Consider the following 11,075-nt stretch of genomic DNA (forward strand, 5'->3'; position numbering starts at 1 on the left):
ACTCACTCCATATTAGAATGCTGGGTCATTTGTCACATTGAGAGTCCATAGTCCTGTGTAAACTACAACTCCAGTGAAGCTGATTTTACACATGTGGTTGTCACTGCTGCACCTCTGAAATGTGACCCCTGTTGGATCCTAAAGATGTTGTTAAAAATTTGATTTTACTCTCTAAAACCATCATGATAATTTACGCTGGTTACCTTTTGTTTCAGCTATATTAAAGAACCAGTTATGTCTCATTTTCACTTTTAACTCCATACATTTCTAACTTAAGACATATTATTCTTTTCCTACAGAAAGATAGCTGCAAAACTTGTGAAGAGTATGAAGAAAAGGATTTGGAAGAGTTTATAAAAGGCTTTGAGACACTTACTCAAAAATTGAAAAGTCTATGATAACTTACATTCCAGATATAGATATAAGAGGTTGTACACCGTGTTAGCTGCTTTTTCGAATCTGATCAAACAAGCTATTCTTATATCCTGAAACTTGAGAATTTTAAGATTTTGATGGACATATTATAAAAATTAATACATATATTTAATTGCTTCAAAACCTTTTGAGGATACGACTTTTTGAGTGATACAAACAGACTGGGGAAAAGAAACAAAGAAGCTATTACATTTTTAAAATACTTGCAACGGTGTGAAAAGGACCAGTAAACACTCCCACCCTATTAATTCACAAATATATAATCAATCAAACCATTAAGCCCCCGTCAGTACTGACTTAGTCTCATTCCCATAATGACGAAGGTGGTAATAACATATAGAGATTAATATGATAATACTACAAATATATTAAAAGTGAGATGATTGTGGAAAACTACATGTAAAGTATGTCTGAGAAGAGTAAATGATCATAAAGAGCCCTGGGGACTGAAAGTCACCCTGAAAGGCATGATCTATAAAAGGAAGAGGTCCTATTAAGTTCATCTCCTAGCCCTTGTACACACGGTCGGACATTCCGACAACAAAATCCGTCGGATTTTGTCCGAAACTGGTGTTGTATACACACGGTCAGACAAAGTTGTCAGAAAATCCGATCGTTCAGAACGTGATGACGCTATTTCATTACGACGGGACTACGTTCAGACTAGTAGCCAATAGCTTTGGTCTAGGAATTTGATCTGAGCATGCATGGCACTTTGTCCGATCGGAATTCTCTACAAACGATCGGACAAAGTCCGATCGGATCATGTTGTCTGCAAATTTTATAGCCCAGCTCTAAAACTTTGTCGGTCGGATATTCCGACGGAAAGAGTCCGATGGAGCCAACACATGGTCGGATTATCCGACAACATGGTCCGATCGGACATTTTCCGTCGGAATGTCCGACCATGTGTACAAGAGCTTAGAGGAAACTCCCACCATACTCAAAAGTTCCATACTTTGTAGAAATAACAGCCAACCCTGTCACCCCTGTCACCCCTGCCAAGTGTATGGAAGCTATGCCAAAACACAATTACACAATTAAAAGTGGAATGTCAGGTAAGACATTTTTGTTTTGGATGAAATAGGCAAAGCTTAGTACCTCCGACTGTTATTATTATTTTTTTCTGTAACTGTTACCTGACTGACAAACACTTTAAGGTGGCTGTCCTAGACTCCTGACTTGTGATGAGAGAACCAGCTTAACCAGATGTGGTTTTTAGTGAATGTAGCTGATTTGCAGTGATCAATCCTTCTCTGTAGATGACTTATTTGTTCAGGCAGGTAACCAATTCACTAGTGATCTGGTAAAGTGTTTCTTTGGATTCCTTTGCTTATTTCATGCAGATTGTGCACTAGCCCTCCTGCCGTCTTTCATTCTCTTGTTAAAGTCCAAAAAAATATCAATCATGAAGACTTCACTAAGGAAATTGGGATCGCATGATAAAGAAGTAGACCAATTTAGCAGTACAGTTTATCCTGCCAATTGTCAGCAGGAAATGCAATACATATATCAGGCACAAATGAGTATGACTGACTTTGATAATGATCGCTCGCAACCCAAAATTTTACAATCCCTACCTACTCAAAACTACTCAATAGTGAGAGATGACATGTTCTAGCATAGGAAGGTGTTCTGACATAACAAATATGCTCTGATACAATGATGTAAAATTACATACACGGTCACTGCATTTTAATACCAAAAAATTTATGATATTTGTATTTATTTATTTTTCAAATACACACTGTACAGAATAAACACAGATACTTTTATATCTTTATCATGTATTTATGAACACAGGAATATAATATCTTGGACAATTGGGGTATATGGCTGCCGTCAGGAGGTGTGGACCAGTGGCGGCCCGTTCATTAGAGTGCCACCCCCCTAATCCAGAGGTGTGGACCAGTGGCGGCCCGTTCATTAGAGTGCCACCCCCCTAATCCAGAGGTGTGGACCAGTGTCGGCCCGTTCATTAGAGTGCCGCCCCCTAATCCATGCGCCTGGCCTCTAATCTACATGCAGGGCACCGGACGCATGGATTCCAATGAGGTTTTTTTTTAGGAGCATGTGATTGGAGCCAGAGGCTCTAATTGGCTTAAAAAAGGGTGGGCTCAGGGTGCAGGGAGCCCACTCAGTTGTTTGACAATAGCAAATTAATATTCACTATTGTATTCCTGATTCTCCTCCCAGCCAATCAGGAAGCAGGTCCTGAGACTCGATTAGCCGAGAGGAGAAGTGATCATATTGGCGAACGCACCGAGCAAGGGAGAAGGGAAGCCCCCGAGGAGGAAGCCATGGTGTAGCCCAAAATGCAGAGGAGTCGTCGCAAGAAGGAGCCAAATATGCCCGCGACCTAGAATTGATAAATGCAGGGCCGGGGGGATGTCTTGTTGATGCCCCTTCAAAATATACACCACCAGCTGCCAATGGTCTGGACACTTGTAAACAAATAACATTAAACTAGCCCCATATAACCCCACCTATAACTGTCATTGGTTTGTTGTTCATGACCTGGGCGGATTGATGCTTTTTTTCTAGGTTCTGTTGTGGGAAACTATTGATATATATTTTATTGTCCAATGTCCGATTGTCCAATGTGGGAGAAAAACTGACAGGTGGAGAGATTGAAATCAGCAGAGTGTAGAGAGACACAGCATCACGCTACTGCAGGCTTGGCATCAGACCATCCACAGGGTTTGGAGGAGATATTAACAGGCTGAGAAGCTGGAGTCCATGAAGATTAGAACAGTTCAAATATTGAAATATATAATCCTTAATTACTTACTTTAACAGCCACAGAAGTTGGCGAGTCACTTTAGAACTTTTCTGATGCAAGGAGCACATTAGTCATCTGAATCTATTAAGTGTTGGATTCCGTACTTCAGTTTTTTGTTTGAGAACTGATATTTAGTGTTTGGAACTTTTTTCACATGTCTGCAATTTTTGTTAAAAAAAATATTTTTTTATTAATTAATCAAATTTTTTCATATATAATCATGCCACACATATATGTTTGCACAGTTTAAGATAAGGTACGCATATGTTTTTTTGTCAGGATGTTTCACCGCACTTATTTTTCACACAATTTTGATTTATTATAACCGCATGAACACATTTTCGCAGAAGTTAATCATTATTACATACATTATTGTTTACAGTTAAAGCTGTCTCTGGGATCTGTGTGTTTCCCAGCAGGCAGCGGGGGACTTTCGTAAAGGGGCGTAATCTACGCCCCTTTCCGCAGAGAGCTGTCCCGGAAGTGGGTGCAGATACCTGTACTGTACAGGTACCTGCACCCCCCTCCCCCCTGAAAGGTGCCAATTGTGGCGCCGGAGGGGGGGAGGGTTCCGATGAGCGGAAGGTCCACTTTAGGGTGGACCTCCGCTTTAAGAGAGTTTTGCTTTGAACACATTGAATGTTGTGCTAATACAGACACAAATTCATTAAATAAGCACTAGCACTTTATTCATATAATTAGAATTTGAACTTGTTTTTACATATGAATAATTACACAATTTAGGCTGATTTCACACATATAATAGGGGCAGAGTGTTATAGTGAGGGGCTGGGTATTTTAGAACCATATAAAGTTTATCTTTTTCAGAATAAATACAAATTTGGTGGGAATTGCGCTGCAAATTTACTTATTCTCACTACCTACTAGTATTTTACTAGGATTGAGTAACAGCATTTTTAAATGGGATCCACAATTGTCCAGGCATTTCTGTGGCGCTGATTCCTCTTTCTACTTTATAACATTTCTTTTAAAAGACGCACTGAGGACAGTCCCACTGCAATGGGTGACCTCACTACATCCTCCACTACTGTTTCATGGTATAATTCTCATGGAGAACTGATGCCAGTACTTTAAATTCCGGGACCCCTAATTCTATAGATGTGTCCTCTTTTCTTGTTTCTATAACCTCACTTTTATAATTTGCTAGATCTAGCATTTTTCTTATTTTGACTCCTGACTTTCTGTCAGTCTGTGTGATTATTGGAACTGTTTGCTCGCAGGCATTCAATGGACCCCCTAGGTACCTTCATGGCAGAACATGGCTCTTACCCTTCTGCCCCTTCCACTGTAAGCCCTTGTACACACGGTCAGAGAATCCGTCGGAATGTGTCCTATCTGACCGTGTTGTCGGATAATCCGACTGTGTGTGGTATGCATCGGACTGATTCTGTCGGAATATCCGTCGGACCAAATTTTCCAACATGTTGTAAATATTTTCCGACCAACTGGTCCGATAGGACATACTCCGATCATGTGTAGAGATTTCTGATCGGACAAAGTGCCACGCATGCTCAGATCAAATTCCTACATCAAAGCTATTGGCTACTAGCCTGAATGTAGTCCCATCGTAACGAAATTACGTCATCACGTTCAGAAAGATCAGATTTTTCGACAACTTTGTCCGACCGTGTGTATGCAACAGTTTCGGACAAGATCCGACGGACAAAATCCGATGGACAAAATCCGACGGATTTGGTTGTCGAAATCTCCGACCGTGTGTACAGGGGCTAAGAGTGCCTGAGTTCCCTATCATTATTTATGAATCTGATTCAGAGACTTTACAGTCTACTCCTGTGGAGATTGTATGTTATTGGATCTGATATCTTCACTGCTGTTTCAGATCTAATAGGCACAGTTCACTTTGGTATACCTCTGAAGGATCTATCTGATAAACCAGAAGAAGAGTCTCTAATGTTTGTGATGAAGCAAGACCTTCCCTGTACCCTCTTTTATGGAAAACTTCCTATGTGAAGACTGGGAACTTCCGTTGCTGTCATAGCCTCCTCCTGAAATATTTTTTCCCTTTCAGAGGGACTTCCTTCACTAATGGCCCTTATATGGACTGTCTAGTATTTTACTTCAGTGCACAGCTCTGCACTTTAGTGAACAGGGAATGATAATTACAGGGTATCCATGTATCAACTGGACATGGATACCCTGTAAGTATCATATAGGGTGTTTTACCCCCTATTTCTGTTTATATTTTTCACACTTGTGACTATATTAGACCAACTAGAAATGCATACTATATGATTACAGAGATATCTTGCACATGTACATGCATGCGCCTAATGAGTGACATCAAGTCACAAAACGTGTTGAGCTAACAGATGTCGTGTTCAACTTGTATACTGCATCCTACCACATCATTGTGGATTCTGTTCATGCATTATGTATTAGACTATATTCGAATCATGTGCTATCCAATTTTGGGCTTTTCTATATGTATCATGTGCCATCCATTTTTGGGAAATACATTTTTCATTCAATATCTTACTCCATGCAAGTATTTAATTATATGTGTAGTATATTAATTTTCTTTTGAATATGAATTATGAGACAAATGTCCTACTCCTTTACATATATTATAGATATGTTAATTACAATGCTACACAACACTTGACCCTCTACGTACTTCATTTAAAATCCCTGAAGTTAGAAGCTGATTGGCTACCATGCACAACTGCACCAGATTTTGCACTCTCTAGTTGTAATAAATTGACCCCAGTGTCTTAACCTTTAGGGACTTTACTGATGTTCGACAGGTATCCTGTATTACATCCCAGTTTGCATTAACTGAAGCAATTCTCCACCCTCTTCTGGTTGGAACTTTTATTTGTGAAACCATGTTTCAATTGGTCCCATCTTTTCTTTAAGGTAATTCTCTGACACACATAATGACTCTCCAGTTTTACAACTCCTTTATCAGTTACATGATGCCTTACATTTTAACTGTGCTCACCTCATATAAGCATCTAAGTTAGTGTCTCCCATGGCAGTAATTCCTGTTGGTATGCATAGGGCACTTTGTCTACATGCCTTGAGCATAGAGGATATGTTATAAGAGTATATTTTCTTGCTGTTTAAGGGAAGTCATCTCTTTAGTCAAACTCTTAACAATGCCATAAATGTATCTCCTAATATTTTTCAATGCAGGGTGGAGCAGAGAGTCCCAGTCTTCTGCTAGTATAGCTGTAGGATCTTCCATGTGGGGGTAGCTTAACATTTTTTGTTTGCCAGTTTCTAAACCTCTTGAAGGCAGCAGTATAATACAATTGTCCAAGAATTGCTATATACCTGTATTGCACAACCTCCTAGAAAGACTTTGGTGGCATGTAGTTTTTTTTTTTTTTTGTTTAGTTTTTTTTTAGCATTATCCTACAAATTCCCAAAGAATGGGATTTTTAGGATGTCATCTCACACTTCATACGACTACACATATAGAAGTATTCAATTTTTTTTTATTTACAAGTCTAATAAAACTATTACAAAACATGCCCTAAAACTATACATAAAACTATACATAAAACATAGTACTGGGAAAATAAAATCATTAGCACTACCACAGATATGTGGTATAATATTTCCATAGGTTTACCATCACCCTGAGGGTTCAAATGATAACAGGTGGCCAGAAGACACAGTGTGTGGATCATATATAAGGAATAACTTGTACCATCTAACTTCATAGAAGGTTATAAGCCTGTTCAGTCTGCATCTTTACCTGCAATAGGGTCCATCTATGAAGTTTAATGGCCACCTGTTAAGAGGTACACTGTATAGTCTTCATCTCTTTATGGTCATACATGTTCCTCTAGTTCGCATCTGATGGGTACTATTTGCCCAGCCTATTTACAGTATGTCCCCTGCAGTTTTCCCCCCAGGTAGTCTGGGAGTGTTGCTTGGTCTGCAACGCACGCACAAGATGATGTAATTGTTGTAAGCATATTATACAAACTTGATATTATATTGTACAACCTACACAATATTATTGTGCTGCTTTTATTAGATAGTTTTATGGGATTGTAAATAAAAATTGTATACTTTTTTATACATGCAGTTGTAGGAAGTATTTATAGGATAATTTGTTATTGTTGGGATGTGATGTCCATGTGTACCAATAGATGGAAATGATTTATAGATTTGTTTCATTGTTGTCACTGAATAAAATGCTTAGCACCTATCAGCAGTTGCTTTGTCACACCAGAGCTATACCTTCTCATTTTTGATTGCAAGGGTTGATTTAAATTGAAGATATGAGGATGACCTGCAGCCATTGTCCGCGTGGGGCAGCCAATATACAGTCCTGTGGCTGCTTCTAAGCGCTTTGATAATAAGTAATAACACTGTTTAAAAAAAAAACCCCATCTTCTCCTGCAGAGAGGGTGTTCTTTAATAGCTGTGAATAAATCGGTTGAGATCTGATTAAAGGCTACACCCTAGCCTAATACATGCAACATATAAAGTGAATGTATGCAACTATAAGGTGTATATCTTGAGTATATTTGTTGCATCACTACGATGGAACATGGCTGAGCCAATGGTAAATGATTATAGTTGCTCAGTACCCTGAAGATTAAAAAGCTAGAGTAATGATAGGTTAAAGTAGACCTGACGTCACAATTTTCGGTACGTCAAAAGAATAATTTTTCAAGAAACCTGAATATTTTATCATTAAAAAGGGTTCCTTGAGCTCTGATCAAGTAATTATACCTAGGCTGAGATTATGACATTCAATCTGCTGAAGATAGGAGGAAGTATTTCTTTTGCCGCGTACACACGAGCGGATTGTATGGCGTACCTAGTCCGTCATACAATCCGACGGACAGTCCGTCGTACTTTCCACTGAACGGACTTGACCACACACGGATACACAAACAGTCCGTCGAAAGCTTGCGCGATGACGTGTACAGCACGTACGACGGGACTAGAAATAGGAAGTCCAAGACACAGCAAAGCACCCTTCCGCCGTGTAAATCCTTTCTGGGCATGCGCCATTCTTAGTCCGTCGAACTAGCATACTGACGACCGTATTGTCTGCTGAAACTAAAGTACGACGGACAGAATTTCGAAAAAACCGAAATACTTAGTACTCCGGACTGCACGCTGAAAAAGTCAGCTGAAGCCCACACACGAGCGGATTGTCCGCTGAAATGTGTTTCGACGGACTAAGTACGCCATACAATCCGCCCGTGTGTACGCGGCATTTCTCGTAGTGATTACAATGCAACATTATAACTTTGTAGTAAGCAAAACACAAGGTGAAAGCTCCAACATTAGGCTGATAAAAACGGCATAGAGATCTCCCTGGAGAGAACCCCGCCCCTTAAAATAGCCTGTACAGACGATAGGATTTACAGATGTCATCTCTGATGATATCTCAGTCTGCTCACTGGATGTCAACCCTAAACAAAGATGGTGCCATCTCTAGACAATCTAAGAAAAACAAAAACAAAAAACAAGGGGAGTACTGCCATCTCTAACTTTACTTAACATGCATGCCCTTAAAATGAAAGTACATTGTATATCTGATATGAAGAAGTCCACTTTAACACTGAACTCCAGACAGATATAAAAACATGACCCAAGAAAAGAACCGCGCTGTCCTAAGGATTAATCTTAGGGTGTGTGCCTCCCATAAGGGAAACTATACATGTGAGGAAAAATACCCTCGCCCGCACTGCCGGTCTAGCTACGTCAGAGCGGCCAACCAATCCGCAGTGGCGCAATGATGTCAATAGAGTGAGAACCAAGCCTCACATTCAATCCTCACTACCTATAGGGGACACAAAGAACAGAAAAAAAGGGAACAGAAAAAAGCCAGGCCTCACTCTCAGATCTAGCCCGATCCACCCACTGTCCTCACATCAGTCCCGCAGGTACCTCCCCTGTTTGTCTAATCCTCCCAGTGGACACAATTCCGATCTAAAAGGGGAGGAGATGACATCCCATCCAAAAAACAAAAACTCGGTGTATATCAGTGGGCACAGCAAAACACCACTGAGGAGGAGGCTTATGCCAACAACCTATCCAAATAGACATTGCTCATGATATTTTAGAACAAGTTATGAGACACACATTTGTGACCCTGCAATAACCTTAACATATTTGTGTACAAAAACTAATTTTACAGAAGTCTTTTTACAGCAACATCACTAAGATAAAAATAAAATATTAAAACTCAAATAGATACAAAAATTGATTGAACCAAGATTACAGGTATATATAAAGATCCCTAGAATGCAAAACATCAACCTAATTAAATGCAGCCTTAATCGGGGTCATACACTGAAGAGTGGTTCCTTAATATGTTATATTCCACCAAAATATGATATAAACTCCATAATATTAATATTACGGTTACGTAAGATTGGGGAGGTGTTTCCACAAAATCCCCTTGCGAGAATATAATCCTCAAACTCTCCAATGCCCTAAGCATTATTTATAAAAGCGTTGACATCGGTGTCAACGTTCATCCCAAAAGGGGCATATGTTTTTAATCTGTGAATCCATGACATTTCTAAATGGTAAATGTCCCTTACTAGTGACCCTTCCCTCCAATGCGGTCTATGCTTGTCTATTCCCATATAAAGGGTATTGGAAGGGTCCCTATCGTGTACCTCATCGTAGTGTCTAGACACTGGGTGCTTATCAAAGCCCCATTTGATATTGCTAATATGCTCGTTTAATCTAACTTTTAAAGCCCTCTTGGTCCTCCCCACGTATTGAAGCCCGCAGGGGCATTGAATGAGGTATATACTACTGCTTCAGAGGAGCATGTTATGAAGGGCTCAACTTCATATGTCTTATGCGTGCTTGTGGAAGAAAACTCACAGATTTGGGAATTTTTGTTCACATTCAATGTACACACCTGACAGTTTTTACATCTATAAAACCCTGTTAGATTCTGGAAAAAACTCCTACTCTTCTTCGGGGGATTTTGTACACTGGGAGCGACCTTACTACCTAATGTAGGTGCCCCCTTGAAGATGACCCTAGGGTTTTCAGGTAAAACTGAACCCAAAACCTGATCGTTGGTCAATAAATGCCAATGTTTGCGGATTAATTGCTTAATGTTGCATAGAGAATGTGGTCACAAAAGGCAATGTCACCTGATTCTTTTCTTTATCTACAACACCTTCTGCCAATAATAATGACCTATCTTTGTTTCGTTCTATATTCACCGCCTCAATCAGGGTTTCTGTCTCATATCCTTTCTCTTTAAATCTCTGAGATAATACCACAGCTTGCTCATCAAACATTGCAAATCAGTTCCCCTGGGGCAATATATGCGCCTCAGGAGAAACTGTACAGACATTGCAATGTTTGATGAGCAAGCTGTGGTATTATCTCAGAGATTTAAAGAGAAAGGATATGAGACAGAAACCCTGATTGAGGCGGTGAATATAGCACGAAACAAAGATAGCTTATGATCGTGGGGACAACGCTTCCGATGTATCATCGGGAGCAAGGCTTGGTTCCCGCTTCCGAGGGGCGGTGAACCAATGACCATAGGCTAATAGGACTTGCGGGTGAAGTGATTGGTCGGCGAGTCGTGACGCATGTGCGTCACTTCCGCCGCGGGATTGATAGTGAGGCCTGGGCTCTCCATGGAGGAGGAGGCTTAGGCCATAATATACTATATAAATGAGGCATAATGGCGTGTCACCCGTGCCCCGAGACGACGTGACATTTCATGAAACGCGTTGGGCGGTGTGACACGCTATCCATTGCCTCTGAACATACCAGCTGGAGAAAGGACATTTTCGTGGAGAATCGCGTTCGGCCGACGCTTCCCACTGTGATATGCCTAACCTTACAGTACCTTTGTAAGTGT

General features: G+C 40.3%; 1 protein-coding gene across 5 annotated transcripts in view; it reads left to right on the top strand.

Annotated features, from left to right (window-relative positions):
* Nucleotides 1-7,443, top strand: part of IL15 (interleukin 15) — a 110,679-nt gene extending 103,236 nt beyond the window's left edge. For 4 of the 5 annotated variants that reach the window (XR_013272317.1, XM_077476949.1, XM_077476948.1 and 1 more), the window contains one exon: nucleotides 300-7,443. Coding sequence is in view for 3 of the 5 variants with exons in the window: in XM_077476949.1 (XP_077333075.1) it covers nucleotides 300-398 (99 nt within the window). In the remaining 2 variants the exon portion in view is untranslated. The remainder of the gene's footprint in view (nucleotides 1-299) is intronic. The other variant, XR_013272316.1, reaches the window with a different exon arrangement.
* The last annotated feature ends 3,632 nt before the right edge of the window (nucleotides 7,444-11,075 follow it).

The sequence above is a fragment of the Lithobates pipiens genome, unplaced genomic scaffold (assembly GCF_037356315.1).
Source record: "Lithobates pipiens isolate NorthernLeopardFrog02 unplaced genomic scaffold, aLitPip1_a1.2 Scaffold_13, whole genome shotgun sequence".
NCBI classification, from domain to species: Eukaryota; Metazoa; Chordata; class Amphibia; order Anura; family Ranidae; genus Lithobates; species Lithobates pipiens.